This window comes from Diorhabda sublineata, chromosome X, assembly GCF_026230105.1.
Source record: "Diorhabda sublineata isolate icDioSubl1.1 chromosome X, icDioSubl1.1, whole genome shotgun sequence".
In the NCBI taxonomy this organism is placed as follows: Eukaryota; Metazoa; Arthropoda; class Insecta; order Coleoptera; family Chrysomelidae; genus Diorhabda; species Diorhabda sublineata.
In genome coordinates this window covers 36340824-36360097 of record NC_079485.1, presented here as the reverse complement: position 1 = coordinate 36360097, position 19274 = coordinate 36340824, and the positions used below count along the sequence as shown (strand labels likewise).

At 31.1% G+C, this 19274-nt stretch overlaps 1 protein-coding gene across 1 annotated transcript in view; it reads left to right on the top strand.

The window, feature by feature from the left end:
• The first annotated feature begins 10493 nt into the window (after nt 1–10493).
• The window catches only part of LOC130450883 (lachesin-like), a 369262-nt gene continuing 360481 nt past the window's right edge, over nt 10494–19274 (top strand). The window contains exon 1 of the mRNA XM_056789587.1: nt 10494–10727. Coding sequence (XP_056645565.1) covers nt 10637–10727 — 91 coding nt within the window. The 5' untranslated portion in view covers nt 10494–10636. The remainder of the gene's footprint in view (nt 10728–19274) is intronic.

Sequence of the window (19274 nt, the reverse complement as noted above, 5' to 3'; positions counted from 1 at the left end):
CTTTAAGATTTTTCTCCGTTCTAATAAAATTTTAGTAGTTTTCTTTCTGCTTACATTTTTATACACACAGTGATATTCTTACAGTGAAGATTACATATGTGATGGAACAGCTTCAAATATATTGACTTTACACAAATGCATTTCTTCTCACCAATAACTATGACACGAATTGAATTATTAAAAAAATGAAAGAATTTACTACGAGTCCATTCTAAATATGAACATTTTTTAGTTATCGTGAATATATTTTATTAAAATTAATTTCTCATGTTGCTTCAGTCTTCACTTAAGAGCCTCTTAAATGCTGCATCATTAGTAATGATAAATGTAGCCACTTATATTTAGGTTGTGGCGCGTCGTCTATAAATAAATTCGAGTGTACAGATCCAGAGTTAGTTTGGTCAGAACAAACTCTGTGTTCATGAAATGTTATTTCAAAATCTACTTATTTTAATATTAAATAAAGTAGTTTACTTTAATCTACAGTTTATTGCTATCAAAGCATTTAACAAATACAAAATTTACCGGAAGAGAAGTGACTGAGGGAAATAATCGAGTTTCGATTTTTTTGTTTTGTTAGTAATTTGATAAATCAGGCCTTGATCCAGTTATTTTCAATAGGATCTTTTCATGTGATCAGGCCCTAAACCGTCCCTGTCGAGAGGCATTTGGCTGATGAGTAAGTTTACTGTGTTACAGAGAAACCGCAAAAAACTTGCGCCATGGACGGACGTCTGACCATATTTATATAGACACAATTGTGTGAAATGGAAAACTAAATCCGATGTATGGCAAAAAAATTGAACTGAACTAGTAACTAGCATTTCAATTAATTGCAAAATCGAGTATTGAAATTAAAAAGTGACTGCAAAGTTTTTCACGATATTACGGGTTGCGGGTCAAGATCTGTAATGGAAATGGAAAAGTCATCTTACAGACGAAGTCGAGTATAGTTCAGTTTTCATAATTAGACAGATTTGGAATTGGGAAGATATCAGATTTTCTATCGATATTTCTGTTGTTAGCTCACATGAATCCAACAGATAACGGTAGTATTCCTACGTGACAAAGTACATAACCTGTAAAGTATTTTCAAGTTTGAAGACGACGCGTTATTTAGTATTTGTTTAGCAGCCATAAATAGTGAAAGTTTCATTAATCTTGGGAGGAATTGAGGAAATTGATTGATACTTTTATTTAGAAGAAACTAGACCAACTAGGATAAATGCTGAGATGGATTATTTTCTGAGCGAATCTGCAGACCCTACTTTATCAAGAAGAAAGTATTGTTTCATGAATGAATCAGCTGACAAATTCATGATTGCATTGTCCAAAATTAATGAGTAGCATTGGAATTGCTACCCCATCTACCATATTGGTTAGATTTATTTCTCTCGGATTAGTTTCTAATGGAAAAATAATTTAGTGGTTAAAGGTTTTTCCAACGATGGAGAAATGTTATTGGTAGTTAAAGGCTATTTTTGACTTTTTGTATATTCTGGAATCATTCTGGAAGTGGAAAAGTTTGAGCTTTTCAGTTTGAGTTTTGAGTATCTCACTGAAATGGGTCGATAATATGGTACTCCAGTTTTTAACAATTCTATATCTGACTTTTTATGTTTTATTTTTATTACCTTGGAGGTAGATCGATTCTTTCTGTAGTTGTAATTGATGCAATTCTAATTATGGTGTAAAATGCAAAATTTAAACAATTTGACATTCAACTTTCTTTTCAACCAACTTTTAAAGCAGCGCTGTTGTTTTAAGTGTCCGATTTCTTAATACAGAACATCTCGAAACGTACTTTTAAATGTCAATTTTCGAACCGTAATTCAAGTGATAAACGTACGACGTTCCAGAAGGCAGCCCCGGTAATTGCTTCTTTAAACTAACCGGAACTATTATTGAATTCTTTTGTTAGTTATCTTTCTTAAGATACAGTAATATGTCAGTGATTGTAATGAATGGTAATACTCTTTATTAACTCTCAACGAATGTCAGTCGAATGTATTGCTTTTTCAAAATAGAATTGATAAGACATTATATCATTTACTCGGCATTTTAATTAGAAAAAAGCTACTATAAAGTACAAAAGGAAAAGATAAATTTTAATTTAAAATTGGCTTGAGCGATTCAGGAAGACAGGAACCGATACAAATGACTTGAACGTGTCATCTGATGTTACATTCGTTGCCTTCGGAAGTTACGGATATGAGTGGTCACATCTGCGGTTGAATAATTCGGAACTTTGACTTTTTTTGCTTAAATCAACCACAATTCTAAGGGCCAACGTTTCATTCCATAAAACTCGTAGATCGCAAGCATAAGTTCGCTGCGCGCTTTCTTATTTGATCCGAACTCCGAATGTCTACTACGTTATGGTGAATTATTAAACTTATGGATTCATCATGCAAATTTATAAACTTTATAAGGAATTCTTTGGAAAACATTTTCTTATAATATGTGAGGAGTCAACCGGTAGAATTTTAATAAATCATCTTCTTATTGTACTAATTTGACTGAGTTTCAATACCCTCATTTTCATTTTAACGACTCTTGTTTCAGTAGTCATAAGAAAATACAGTATCAAATAAATTACCTACATTATATATGGTGCAGTAAAAAATTGTGAAAGTGAAAGTGAGGATACTGACAGAAAGCGTTTGTGAAGGGGAATTGTAAGAAACACATACGAACACTGGTGTGCTAAATTCGGATTAGAGACTACGAACGAGAGGATCGGGGCTCAGCTCTTGAGAAGGACATAAAGTGGTAGCTAGGTGTGGAGACAATGTCCAAAACGTGGTCACCATTACAGTGCTCTTCTGAAAAAGCCAAAAAATTGGAGCGGAGAAGATCCTTTGGCTACATTATATCCAAAAATTCACTACTAGGCTTGATCTTGGATTTGTAGAAGCATCTAAGGCCGCGAATATTTTCATTCAAAAGGGTTGCTCTAAACTGTTTGGGAGTTGGAAGTCTGGCTAGAAATGTAGAAAACTACTCGAAATTCGTAGATCTCGCTATAATATTTCAGGAGGGATGTGGGAAAGCTGAAGGGGAGATGTAATGATAGAAAAAAATCTAGAGAGCCTAGAGAAACATCGGTTGACTGCAGTTGAGTCCCAGAGCAACGCCACTTAAATACTCTTGGGGTGGGACCTGGAGCCCTACAGAAGCTACTAGTGAGGTCTTTTTTCCCCGACGCCTTTCAGTCTTCGGCGCTCTAAAGCAATGACATCAGGGGTGTTTTTTCCGCAACCTGGGGGTAAGCTTCCTCACTCACTGCCTTACAAGGCACTGTCGCCTTGTTCTAAAATGTATCGCCATCTCAATCATATTCAATGCTTTTTACAAGTAACCTGTAGAAGAGAGAACTTCTTGAAGCCAGCATAGATATTTGAATTTACTGGCACTCTGAAACTGGTAGGCGGTAGACAGATTTGATTATGCTTATGAATGTTCTTGATTTTAAGTCTCTACTGATTTAAAATTAGTTTCTTTTATAATTTTGTGAAGACAAATAAAAATTTGACGTTTCGACTTCTTTTAGTCTTTATCAAAATATGATATTGACATTTACAATTTTCTTATTTATATTAATCAATATTAATTAATTAATTTATATTAATCAATAGAATATAATCAAAATAGACTTTTCAATAAGAAAGATTAATTCCTCCTTTGTTTTTAAATCTCAAATACGTAGCAATCATCAATTAAATTATTTGTAGTTGTATTAGAATTTACAAAATAGAGCTATAAATTTTACTTAAATTATTTAGGTCTTTTTTATCATTTATAGCTTTTTCGTACTTAGGAATGTGAACAGATTTGATAGGGAGTCATAATAAATTTTAATGTTGCAGTCTCATATAACCTCTAATAAATCTGGTTAGCTATCCATAAAATAAAAAGCATTAAAACCATGTGTCAAATATTAAAACTGAATCGAAATACAAGGAAACGGTACAAGTAAAACATGTATATTCCTATAAAAAATCATCCAGTAAGCTAATGTTCGTTCACGTCCAATAAAAACCAGTAAATATCGAAATTTATGTGATACGTCCCTGTGTCAAACCTAAAGGCATTAAGAGCACTAACAGTTAAATGTTAATTTCAGTAGAAAAGTTTCGGGATATCTACTTTGATTTCTTTAGACTCCAACAAAACATTTAGTTAACGAGTGCGAGGATGACAGAAATTAAAATATACGCGACCATTCTTACAAGGGAACCACCAGGAGTAAATCGCAAAACTTTCACGAAAGGATAATAATTCAGTTAAGAGAAGAGGGACGTTGCACTGTAAGCGACAACTTTTCCTGATACACTGAATCATGTTTTTGGACTAACAGCAACGTCACCACTCGCCTTTTGATACATTGCTCACAAACATGTGAAGTGAAAGTAAGTATTACATTGAAATAAAAAAATTATAACGAAATCCGTAATTTGTAATAAATTCCTTAATTCAAATACCGCTAATACATACTATATTTTTTAAATGCTTAGATCCGTCGATTAGTTTTCCCAATCGGGATTTTTATAGACATTAATAGTGTATACGGAGTTCTTCAATATCTTAACTGGCATATATCTAATGATGTTGATGTTGAAATTAGCCAGTCATCAGTAGTACATAAACTGCAGCCTCACAAACTTACTATTATTCAATGATAACTGGAATATGATCCTGATAGAAAACTTCAGATTTTTAACAAATTATGAATCAAATATACACGAACAACATTTTGATGAATCTACGTTGTCTTCAATTGGTTAGGTTGATTGGCAAAATTATCGATTTTGGGTGGATAAGGACATACTAAACAACCAAAAAGTGATTATTTGGACAGGGATTACAGGAAAACTAGCAAATATTCTTCGACGCAATTCTCAATGGAGTAAAATATTTGAAATTCCTGTAAGAATAATAATTATTGTCTAATTTGTACATAAACCTGGTTTGAACAATATAGTGTGCCTCTTCATTTCGCGTAAGTATTTCCAGACATAGAGTATAAAGAGAATAACTGTTGAGATCCACAATCTCAATTTTTTTGATTCGCTTAAAAGGCCATTTTCTTAAGACCCAACCGGTAAATATTAAGGAGTAAAAAGGATGAATAAGTATCGCATTTAACATCTTGTAGTCAATGGTCGAAATAAATAAATTTAAATATTTCATTACTTGTTTCCCACAACTTGATTACTGTTATTATAATGTGATCGGAAAAATGTAAAAATTTTATGGTTGACAGTTATGTACAACTGTACACATCCCATAAAAGTATCATCAATTTGTCTGAGCATTTTCCAAAAGAAAATTGTAATTGATATATTCATCAAATTCAATTATTATATCCCATATCACATATTCTATATATTTTTTGCATGATCTATATCCAGTAGAAAAAGAATTATTATCACCCAATTGGAGGAAAAAAATCATTAGAAAAATGAAATTATATAATTATTAGAACATATAAATCTTTTGGAAGACAAAAATAGAAAATGTGATAATACGTTAGGATGTTCACTTATATTTTCTTCTAATTAACCCGTTCTTCCCTTCCAAAAAGCTGAAGGTAAAAAAGGCAATTTTTTTCACAAGATATAAAGAACATTGTTTCATACAGGTTATATAGGTATAACAACTTAAACTTTGATTTTTAGCTACTTCTTACAAATTAAAATCAGAACTGGAATCAGAAGATGAACTGTTGCAACCAATATTCACAATGAGGGGTTCGATCATTCAATCGATCATAAGTAATATTGACCAACTTCCACATTTTCTCTTCTTCTTCAATCGTATGAATAATTTTTTTTCACCGTTTTCAGGATTCACATTATTATAGCCTCTAAAAGCAGGTGTTTAACATCACTCATATTGAAAGATTTATTTTTTATTGAAACCTGTCTCTGTATCTGTGCCCATACCAGTTCAACAGGGTTTAGTTCGTAATGATATTGTGGATATTTAGCCAGCGTCATACCACGACTTTCTACAATTTCATTATTTTTGAATTTTTATTCATAAATGGAACACTAAGAATACGGTTCTTTTTGGGATGGAACTGAATGTTCTTTGAATTCAGCCAATTCTGTAAATCTTTTTTTAACCATTTGATTGTGGATAATTTTTCTAGAAGTTTCGAGTGATAACTTGCATTATCTATTACTATTATACAGTTCTGAGGTAAAAAATCTACCAGTAGTTCGAACCATGTTTTAAAAACAGCATTCATGTCCTCATGGTAATCACCGGAATCAGTTGATTAAAAAATCAATAAACCACCTTTAACAAAACCGTTTAAATTGCGTACTATTATCAGTCTGCGCCCCTTTCCTGTCTTCAACTAGTAACAGTTTTATATTGCCAAAATTTATTTGGTGTATGTCTCTCATTGATCCATGATTCTTTAATTCGTATAAAACAGATTTCTTCTCTGGTTTCTCCTTTCTTTCATAGTCCTTAAGTAATTTCTTCTCTATAAAACAATATAGTTACTTTCTATTAAAATAGACTTTCTAGAATACTTTTTTCAGCAATAACTTACATTTTATTCATCGTGTGCTTCGACTCAGTTCAGGATAATCTTTATCTCGAAACGTGACCAGGATTTTGTCTACTGTGACAGTAGTACTATCGGAAATTCTTTTCTTAAGAAGAATGCATGTCTTTCTTTCAAATGATTTTCTATTTGAAATTTTGGTTTTTCTAGAGTTTCACTTGCTGTTTGAAACTCGCCACATTTCTGTTCTTTAATTACTCTGTAAATCTTAAATTTCCCAACACCAAACGTACTACTAACTAATTCCACTATGTTATCAACACTTTTTCATGAATGTTTGTCGGTAAATAGTTTTAAACAATTGAATATAATTGTTTTATAATTAACTGTCAAAATTTCTTAGAGCTTACGAAGTTCTTCTAAATTTTCCATAATCACACCAAAATTCACAATAGATTTCACACTGGACCTTGCAATTTGCAACCAAACTAAACTGTTATGAATACAAAACTTGAACCTTCTCACTATATGGATAAACCTAAAATCCTATTTTCGGTAAAATTTGTGGAGAATAGATGTTTCGAATTAACATAAAACCAAATTTCACTTTTATTACCAAATAGGTACTAATAGATCTTATGATACAGTTATGTAATCGATGTGATACAAGGGCGTTAGAGCAGTCCAAACCTTTTTCTATTGTTCTGTACAACTAATGTTTATAAAAGACAAATAAAAGCCCGAAAACTTTGTATCAGTTCAGGTATATGTATGAAAATTTTAGGGAATATTAGGATTATTCGATAATAATATTTAAAATGACCATACTAAGTTTGGGATTAGTAATTAGGTTTTATTACTGGTACACTTACGGTTACTTTTCGACATATTCACCGAAGAGATTAAGACATTTGTATACCCTCTTCAAAGAAAGTTGCCGTCAATGAGTTTAATTAGAGTATAAAACAGACCTTGAAACTTCTGGAAATTCCGTAGACAATTGACAAAGCAGTAATGGTGAATCTGCGGTTTCCTTTAACCATTCTGTCAACTCGTTGAACCTGGTCATCTGAAACGACAGATTTGCGTCCTTGTCTCTCTTCATCATGCACATCATTATGGATATCTTCAATCTTTCGACACCATTTACGTACAGCACCATCACTCATGCAGTTTTCCCCATACACACGACTCATTCTCCGATCAATTTCTGCAGCACTATAGCCTTTAACCTATAGAAAACGAATCACACTTGGCAATTCACATTTGGAGCATCAATAATGGGGAACATGCTTACGTGGCTGTAGCACAACACCGACTCACGCGTGAATATCAACAATGGCGGAGAGTATAGTGCTAGAGCTTTGCAGTTGCATACAGTGTCTGCTCGCTTTCTTCTGCACGCGTAGCGTCCGCACGTAGTAATCTGTAATGTAGTTATGAATTTTGAGTTGTTAGTGCTATTTCGATAAACTGGGCGCAAGAAGAATCCTGGGATTTTTGCTGTTAACATTATGAAAAAAAAACAAATAGAAGTTCAACTTATTCATAAAACTACAAATTATAAACATAATACTAAATAAAAATACGATTCAACTTGGTGTTATTGAGGTTTGACCTTGAATAGTAAGTTTTTTTCCAGGATGATGTTAGGTATTCGCTTTGTCCAAAGATTTTAAATAGTATACATTTATTTTATTCTTCTCACATACCCATTATTACTAGTGTAATTTAGATAAATTAAATATGCTATGTCTTTCAAATTTATCCCAATATGTAAAGTAAAGAAATATTACTCAATGATTTTCCAATCAAGACGTTGTATTTGTGGCGATCACGTAATGTTCGGTCACTTTTAAAAATATATATGGAAGGCACACTTTCATTTACGACATTTTTTATCCTTCGACGGTTTGACCATTCTTTTATAACCTTATTAATGTCCTAACAGCATGCAATTAACTTAATCATCCCCGATATATCTGATAACACGTTCCTGGAAAAACCAATACATCAACATCTCTCTACCTATATATACGTTCTTGATTTCAGGTCTCTTCTGTTTCAAAACTTAATTTTTTTTTTAATAATTTATTTGATAAATACTGGAACGTCAACTTATTTCTATCTTTTAAAAATTATTAAAAAAAAATAATATTATATATATATATATATATATATATATATATATATATATACATGGCAAGGAAACACCAAAGTGGACTAACTTCAATATATTTTCCGAGCTTTCGAATACTTATGTATTCATCGTCTGAGAAATAATTAAGATTTTTGATTTTTTATAGCTTTTAAAAATTTTTAAACTCATATAAATGCATCTAAATGTTGTGGATTTTAGGTCTCTTCTGTTTTAAAATTAGTTTTTTGATAGTTTTTAAAAAAAAGATAAATTTTGACGTTTCGACTTTTCTTTAAGTCTTCATCAAAATATGATATTTACACTGACAATTTGCTTATATATTGATCTATAGATCACCTTCGTCATGAATATCAAAATAAGAATAAAATCAACTTAGAACTTTCTTCCAATAAGAAAAATTAATTTTTCCTTGGTTTCCACATCTTAAATATATTAAATTTATTAGAATTTACAAAATAGAACTATAAATTATTTAGATCTTTTTTATCATTTATAGCTTTTTCGTTCTTATGAATACGAACCATTTCTAAAAATTCTCTTTTTCGTGTATTAAATTCCGTTTCAAGAATTTTTGAATCTTAATAATTGTATTTATGTTTTTTTGATATTTCATGGTTCGTTAATGCAGTTCTATTTTTTATCTTATTGATGACCTCTTAGTCCATTTTCAAAATATTGAGATGTTTGCCCTATGTAGACAGCATCACAATTAGTACAAGGCATTTGATATATAATATTATTCATGATGAAGGTGATCTATAAATCAATATAAATAAGCAAATTGTCAGTGTCAATGTCATATTTTGATAAAAGCTTGAAGAAAAGTCGAAACGTCAAAATTTATCTTTCTTTTAAAAACTATCAAGAAAATTTTATCACCGGAAATCTTTTGTTTTGTTTTGTTTCTGCATGACTTCATCATAAGCCGGTTCCATTTATGATGCTGAATTGTTAACAATGGAAAAAAGAGGTCGCTCATATCCCCGTCCGCGCTCGCATATGTTGTTTTATGTGCGACGTGCACTGCCATTACTGCCAATTCATAATAATGTAATTTCTGATAATAAGAAAGCTGTACTTTTTGTTTGATGGTCAAAATCATCAAACAAAACCTAGAGCAGGGATGGGGAAACTACGGCCCGTGGGCCATCTCCTGTCCGCAAAGCGTTCAAATCCGACCCGCGGGCCGAAGTTTCCCCATCCCTGCTCTAGGTACTCATATTTTGTTTGTTGATTTTGAATCTTAGTGTTTTTAACGCGAGAAGCTTTTTCTGTATAAAAAGTATTTATAAAAATATGTAGAGTTTTTCATGAAACATTTGAATTAAAATACTTAGAAACGTGCATCTATGATATTTGCAAATTTTTGTGACGCGATATTCCCTAATGATGAGTGAACTTAGTTCACTCTCACAGCATACTGCTTCCTTATAGGTATATTCTGTAGACTAGTGAGATGTTAACTATATCAGAATCAGTGAAACATTATAATTTAATTATTTAGAAGTAAACTCCAAAAGAGGTAACTTTCCAGCTTCAGTATAATGAGAGCTACATTATTCAATATCAAAGTTTTACGGATGTGCGAAGAAAAAGTGACGTAATTTTCACTTACACTACTTCTTACCTATGTTTTACATTTCTAATTACACATCTTACATGTCCGAGGCCCTCCCATGTGCCGTCTTTTGATTTTCCTATTGGTTTATACTATTTCATTGAGGTTTGTCATTGGCTATACCGACAGATCTGTACACTGTCTGCGCATGATCTAAGGTGCAGATAGTCTGCTTTACGAAATCAACCGTCAGTATTAAACGAACTCTTTAAGGGTAGTCAGTGCCGGACGGCTTGTTGGTTGTTCACCCACGAGGTATTTGGCAGGTCTTTAATCGAAAAGATCGTCGGTATCATTCAAGTTTTTTTGGACGTATCTCAGCTTTGAGAACCTTATGATTATTATGACCCGGTTGGTAGTGATTGTTTTGTTTGGAATTTGTTTTTTTGATGAAGTTTTCACTCCAGCTAGGGCATCATCCAACGGTGAGTTACGAATTTTTAACTTTTTCATTTGGTCTGCTACATAGATCTCCCTGGCGTAGATGACCTCATAAGTACAATGGTGTTAGTTTTTTAGTTTAAAGTTCAGTCTTCGAAAAGTTATAACTGCTGTGAAACGAAATTTGCTAAATAATAATTAGATATACCATTTTTGTACAATACTGAAATTAATTGAGAATCATATACTACTACGTTAAATAAATTCGAGATTTCTAAAATACTCAGTATAAGCGAATGTAGCTGACTCTGTCTTTGGTCTGCATCCGACATCAAACAATAAAGATCCGTTTCAGCTTAGATTCTAATACCGATTGTAAGTAGTTTATTACCTACTAATAAACGACATCCATTCACACTAATAAACTCACTTTCGAATTAGAGATCACATTGCCTGATGGAATTCAATGATTGTATTCATTTATTTAAAAGCAGAAGGGACACAGTAAATGCAATCTTATCGTCCGACATTTGTCGCGAAAACTATACGTCTTGACTCGTTCTCGCAGCAACGTGCTCGACAGTAGCAATCTTTGCTTTTACTGTCAGATAAATTCCGACATTGGGAATTCAATTCACCATAAGCCTAAGTAAAATTTTCCGCTCTAAACGCATAGAAAATTCTAATTGCAATAGCAAATTGAAGAGAGTTTTATTGTTTGATCGTAAAAATTTCAAACCACGTAAAAGACGGAGTAGTGCAAAAAATTTTAAACCCAAATCAAATTTCAAACTCTGCACGAAACGAAACTTTTGGTTTCGGTATAGTTTTGTATCTTATACTATATATAGGGCTTATAATATGTATTATCGATACACAATTTATTATGGATACAAAATCTACAATATTGTATTATTCCACAAAATTACTACTAACATTGTAACAAAAAATCCCCTGCTGGAAATTTCTCATCAGAGACTGTTATTCGGTCTTATTGTAATTTTAAGTATATAGCAAATACTAGGATGAGGTAAACAATTAATATCAAATAAGACGCTACTAGCTGTTCAACGAAACCCAATATTAAAACCAAGAGAATGGCGGTGAGCTGGTAACATTACAAAGAATTAATATTATTATAAGTATTAACCCACCAAGTTCATAAAAATTGCCGAAATTATTCAAAATATAAATCTCATTAACTATGTATTCAAAAATCAAAACACAAAAAAAATTAATGCGAAATAGGAAAACACCAACTCTAGACAACTTAAGAAACTTATCTTCTGAAGGCTTGTACGTTACAGCTCTCAGCTATGGTCTAGCAGGGATCTCACAGTGACTTGGCAGAGATCTGATGGTGATCTAGTTGAGATTTAGCAGTTATCTATCTATGATATAGCAGCTATATAGCAGTTGCAGAGTAACGAATATAAAGAAATATCACCACAGTAGAGGCACGACGAGTCCAATAAGGAAGCCTATGTACGCAACTGTTCATAATCGGCCACATAACTATTGTCCCAATAGAATAGTTATATTGACTTCTTGGAGGTATTATACCAAGAAATTTTCTTACGCTATTTATAGAGACTGAAAAGGAGAAGAAAATCGATAAATTAGTTTTTTAGGTTTTGGAGTAACTAAAGAGTGAGCCACGTTAATTAACAAACTAGGAAATATATTTGATGTATAATGTTAAATCTATAAAAATGATATATAGATAAAAACATGAATATATTGAATTATCAGCGTCATTTGAAAATAATTATATATAATTCTACTAGATTAGTCGTTATGACGATAGTATTCAATATGGTTAAAATCTGTTTCAAATAATTGCAAATGAATAGTGAATTAATGCGTTACTGGTAAAATTATTGATTGATTTAAAACCACCAAATGGGCCACGTACCAATTTCCAAGGTATTAACAATATATAAATAAACTGCAAATTTCACAAGTAAGCCTGACCAAGGCCGCATAATAGCAATTGACGACCGCTACTTCATACCAAATTCTATTCAAAATCGTACATTAACATCAACGCATGAGCTATTAATCGTAAGAAAAACTGAAGTGAGTTCCGAAAGGATCAGAATACGATTAAAAGGAGTGGATTTAAAACCAATACGTCCTGCTAAATGTACTAAAACTGGCCAGAATGCATGTTGAATGAATGCTGCGTAAAAAAGAGAGACAAATCGAACACCATTCCTCAACGATACATTTAAACTCTAGTAGAGTACCGAGAAGAATGAATGCAGTGATTCAAGCTCCAGGAGTCTCGATTACTTTTTGTCATTTTTATAGTATTTAAGTTCAATGCAACAATATTTTCAACTTTTGTAACACTTAGCATAAAAGTCTGATGATATTTACTTAATAATTGTTTTTATTAATAAGAGTGCTTTACTAACTACGTTAATCACAATTTATTTATCTAACAGCATTGTGTAAATTCTTGAATATACCATATTTAAATATATAAAAAAATGTAAAATCAGAAATGTATGAAATATATAATAGCTTTCATCAATTGCAATGTTTTTGTTATCCCTATCATCACCAATATTGGAAACAAAATGCCGTTTAATCTCACCAGGGGCGATTGATTTTCATACAAACTTTGTTAATGTTCTCAAAAGAGGGTTTAGTTTAGTTTAGAGAATAGTCTCTATCTATGCAAACCACTGAACGGTAAAAACAATGTTTCACCTTTTTTTGTCCAATTAGATATTGTTTGAAAGTAAATTCGTGATTTTTCTTTGTTATGAAATACATTTTTTGAAATAACAATCGTTTACTAGTAGTTATCTTATAAGTTCCATGAGTACCATTTGCATTGATTAGAAAATAGGATCTACTATTTGGAAAATTAGGACAATGTGATTTTTTGAAAAATTGTGACAATATGAGCAAGAAAATATATTATTTATGGTACTTATGAAACATTTTTTGGAAGTCGATGGTATGTTGATTCTAGTCATAGACAATATACCCTTCTTCAAAAATGGTATGGAAATGGTATTCCAAATTGGCTTCACGATTTCATCAAACTAATTAAGACACATCCAGTGAGCATATAAAGTTTGGAGCAAATTCGTTATGATATGGACACTGCACCGGGGAAAAATCGCAGACAAGTCGATTTTAGTTTCCAGCTGCAAGTTATTTCTGTATTATATTTGAGTGCGAGAATTATTTATGAATTGCAGTAAATCCACATTTGTCTTTATCTAATGAATCACCATTAAAAAATGGTGCCACAATTATATCTCCCATTTCACTTCCACCGCCTACTAAGGTTCTAGTATCTAAAATCGGCGAACTCTCTAACATTCAAACAGAAGGTGCCATTTGAGAAAAAAACATTGTGGGATAAACAAATTCTTGTAAACAATCGATATCTGTAAAAAGTTCATTTGCCCTTTATAAAGGTGCCATTTTTTTACTCGAAAATATGCTTTCGACACATTGATTGCTCCAATGCAATTTTATGGGTAGTTTTACGAAGATGTTCTGATAATATCGTATTCACTTGTTGATTTGTTGATCTTCCGTGATGCTTGGACGCCATCGAATGTTTATCAGCGACACGATGAAATTTGTACATTTTATTTGCACTTTATGTTATAAGTCTAAGAGGGAATTTATTGTTGAATAAGTTCAAAATCTTAACTTGTGTACGGGCTCTATCTCTATTACCTATCACAATGCGTTATTTTTCCCTCAAACAAATCATTATAGGCAGCGTCGGGAACAAATTGGAAAAATACATAGTACAGTATTCCCGAATCGATATCTGGAGATATCTTTATATGACAAAAGTGACATCTGAAAAAATATTACATCCAAACACAAAAAATGATTTCTTTTTGATGGCACTATTTAAATAGGATATTTCCGTTAAAAAAAGATAAGGACGTCATAACTGAACAATGATGCCACCAAAAAATTCCCAATTGGAAAATAAACCGACGTGTTTGACGGCCAAAGTGATATTCTACTTTTATGTAGCACGGCTAATTAGAATATTTAAATCTGTGGTTGTGTGAAATATTATCTTGCATGCTTTTCACACTATAAATGAGAGAAACGGCGAGATGCATATATATATATATATATATATATATATATATATATATATATATATATATATATATATATATATATTTAAGTTAAATCTATTCAATTAGTTTGAATTAATATAGAAGTGCCACAGATTGAAATTGATTATGAATAACAAAACTTTATATTCACATACCCCTGTGATGTCAGTATATTTCTTTGCAACGTCAAAAATCAAAATTATCATCTAAATTGTTGTACCTCTGCTTATGGATGTAAGTGCTAAGAATAAATAACCGATTAATCTCATTCATAATGTTAATATGTTTCATAAGTGTTTCTATCTTATCCTTGTAAAGCCCTCGTGATTTATTTTTTGTCTTAATTTGTGAAAGTATAAAAAATTGTGTTGTGGTTTTCTTTATATACAAAAAGTAATACATACAGTTACCCATTTTTTCATTTATGTATTTGCGATATTAAACTTTTCCTATTCGTTATTAATAGCGCATGAATACCTTTTGATAAATGGTAATAGTATAGTATGAAATCAACAAGAGTCACATGAACGTTATAAATTAAATTGTCTTGTCATAATCCACTCAATCACTCAAGCCACTATTAGTCCATGTCACTAGTTAATCGTTCCTTGCTAGATAACGAATACGGTTAATTAAAATAATTGAAAAAAGTAATTATTTGGTACATTTTTTAGGGTTATAATATTAGGGGTTCTATAATCATATAAAAAAATTTGTTTTAATTTTTTCAATCAATTTCAATCAATATTATCAAAATTAGGACTAGATGTATGTACTGTATCACGTAAATATTTGTACAATCTAGATTGCCAGCATCGGAATTAGAGGAGCTATTTTAATACTAAAGCGTTTACAAAATTGTGTTGCATATAAATATAAACTAAAACAGTCGAAATAGCCTTTAACGTAAGTTACATTTTTTGAAGGACCATATCTGACGAATACAAACAAAACAATATTTATACTTGATTTGCAATGCTAATTTATACTATATATTATACTACGTCACGATGAATGTATTTAACGCCTCTACAAAGTAATTTGTTGGTGTTTAGAATATTACCAACGGCAAGAGAAAATACTAAAATCGAGTAAACGTAAATATTGCGAATATTAATGATGTTAGGAGGGTAAAGTTTGAGAAACAAGGTACAAAGGGTCGGAAAGAGGCTCTTCAGAATAAAACAGGTGTTATCTTCCTTGAGCTTGGTTAGCAAGGATGTTCAATACACACGTATAACGGCCTAAACATTCACTAAGTGGATGGTCTCAAACATCAAAAGTTGATTAAAACAGAAATGATTTGTCTTAGTACAACATGCATACTGTGCTAGGCCATAATCTTTAATGAAATTTCTTTTCTTATAAAAAGGAAACCCGAACAGGATGTTTAGCTTAAATGTTATGCTGGCTCACGCCAAATAATAAAAATAACGGTGTTTGCAGTTCTGTTTTCTCATCGAAAATTTAGATAAGTATGCCTTACTTTAGGGTGTTTGCTGATAGGAAAATATCGCGTAAAAATATTAGTCCAGAAAATATTTTGTAGTCTGTTCGTAAAAGCGGAGAAGCTAATGCATTTTTGTTGAAGTTTGAGAATATTAAAGTACATATAATTATTTGTACTATCTCGAATACCGAATGACGGAATCGGGAAAAAGATTGACAACAAAATTATTCATAACCCAACTTTATATCTGTTTGCTTTAGGATGCTTGAAGTTCAACATAAAACCAATTTATCTGATTATATTCTGGACTATTTGAATGAATAGAGATTTCTTTTTCATAGCTGGAATTCGGTAATATGTTTCACTGCTATTGGAGATTGAAAAGACATTCCAGAGCTAGAGGTTTGCTGATCGATAGATAAATACTTTTTTATGTGGAGTTAACGAACAAATTCACTATTTAATTTACTTTTTTTAATCAAAATACAAATAAATAAGTCGAAACGTCAATTTTTATCTGTCATTCAATAAAAAACTTATTTTAAATCAGAAGAGACCTAAAATCATAACATTTAGATGCATTTATATAATATATATATATATATATATATATATATATATATATATATTTCTATCTTTTTCACTTTTTCCATCATTGAACACGTCTGGAATGAGATACTCCAAGAAGAAATCGACCATCTTATCAGGATGCTACTTCGACGTGTTTCTGAATTTAATAATTTTTTCCTCCTTTTATACGCTTGGATATCTCTCAAATTACGATTTACTTACCTAACACTAAGATTGGAAAAAAATGTTGAAACATTTATTTATTAGGTCCTCTTTTATCAATGTCAGCTAGTATTAATATCTTATCAACAAATAATTTTAAAAAGATCAGTAATAGAATTCTTTGATCACATTTTTCGAACTTACGATAATACTACTTCTTTTGTATTCAAAGGAAAATAGACCTTTCAATGAACCTATCCTATATCTTTTTAACGAAATATTTCGTTAAAAAATATCAGACCAGCACAAAATTTTGTTGTGGTAGAAAACTTCCCATATATAGTTAACGACAAAGCACTGAAAAATATATTGAAATAAACACTTTGAAAAAAAATGAGTTGTCTCATCAAACATCAATAGGGAACAAAACAAAATAATATAATCCATATCAAATAAGGTCTAAAACTGTCAAATGAACAGTCGTTTATTCAGTCTGTTTTGCCAAATCACTATGGACAGTTGTAGCGTTCAAAAACGCGTGCGAATGATAAACTTCATTTTTAATTATTTATACTGATAAGTTATATCGTTTAATTCCATTTTTGACTCACAAGTATTACAGGCATGCGACAATGTATGGGAAATTGGATAGAAATTCTTTTTTCAGTATTTTTTTCCAGTTTGTGTAATATGGAATGGAAAATTATATAGAATGAAGAAACCGCCTCCAATTTTGCTCTGTAAATGGAATTTTACATGTAGAAGTCCTAAATATAAAGCTTACAAGGAATCAAGAAGGATAGCAGCTGAAATTCACAAATCAACTGTCGAAATGCTTTTTAAATTGTTGCGTAGTTGTAAAATCAGAATTTTTACCAGAATTCTAGATATTAGATGAAAAAAATTATTTAGAAGAATATAGAACCACCACAATATGGTTTACGTTACTTTTTCCAAAGTTAAAATGACCAATTCGTATCAGGAGTGAACAGTATTTGACTTGAGTATAAATTCGATTTCTCAAAATACGTACGTATACAAAATGTTTTGATGAATGAATTTATCGGTAGTGTGATTGGATGTTCTACTCGTATATTATTATCTTCTATTTATCATATTTTAAAAACATCTTCAACTGATGGAATATATGGAATTTTTTTGCGACTGTTTTGTTCAATTATCGTCAAATGCGATGTTAATCCTCGTGTTTCGTTGCTCATTATCTTTTAAGACCTGTCTTAAAGTAGCGTATTTCAAATTCTTGTTGTTTCTTACTTTATTACTGGAGATGTGTATTAAATTGTCAAATCAGACATTAATTGTTGCTTTAAAATTATGTGATATTTAGGTTAATTATGAATAACAAACAATACATAAGATTAATAAGAGGATCAGTAGAGAAAAAACAGAGATAAAGCTAGTAAGACATGCGATGCGTAAGGAAGAAGAGGAAAATTTAAATATTTATATAGTAGTAGTAGTAGTATTATTAAATGTATTGAAATTGGGAATATGATCAATGTTAACGAGTATTTTAACCTTCAGAGAGACTATATTGTAGAATTTATCTTTTCTAGCGGTTCATACCATAAGAATCAGTTATTTTAATTTAGTGATTCGAGAGAGTTTAATCAATTTAAATGAGTAGATTTACAAAGTGGCGATGAGCCATAACAATCGTTCTTTTTGAATGAGTTCGACGGATTTTACGGCTGAATTGGATTGTATAGAGCAATGTTCCCCAACCATTTTGTGCCACCCAAGCCCTGCTAAAATTTTTATACCTTCTATGTAACATATACATAATTTTAATCTTAAAAAATTGAATTGTTCAATTAGGAAAATTAAATGATAGGTTTTGAGGAGAAATCACTAGGAAATTGTTAACGAAACAAAGTAAGTAATTTTTGTTTAATAATCCTTGAACGTGATGCTTGCTGCACAGAGATTTCAAGTTAGGTTCCAATTTGGTTAGATTTAGTCTCGAGTATCCTCGTTGTATTGTATCAATTAGATTTCTTTCTTTTACCAGAAAATATTTTACAGCACTAAATCCACATTCAGCTAAATATGGAGAATGAAACGCTGCCAATAGTTTTCTTGGACATCGTTTCTTTTACATTAAATATAGTTTTATTTCTGCACGTTTTTTTTTGATACTACATATTGACATATCAGACAAATACACTAACATTGGCTGCATCATCCATGCTGCTTTAAATCAAAATATATATTTTTTTAAAATCAGCCGATAGAATTATCAGATGATCGACAATAACAAGTGAAATTATTGTAAA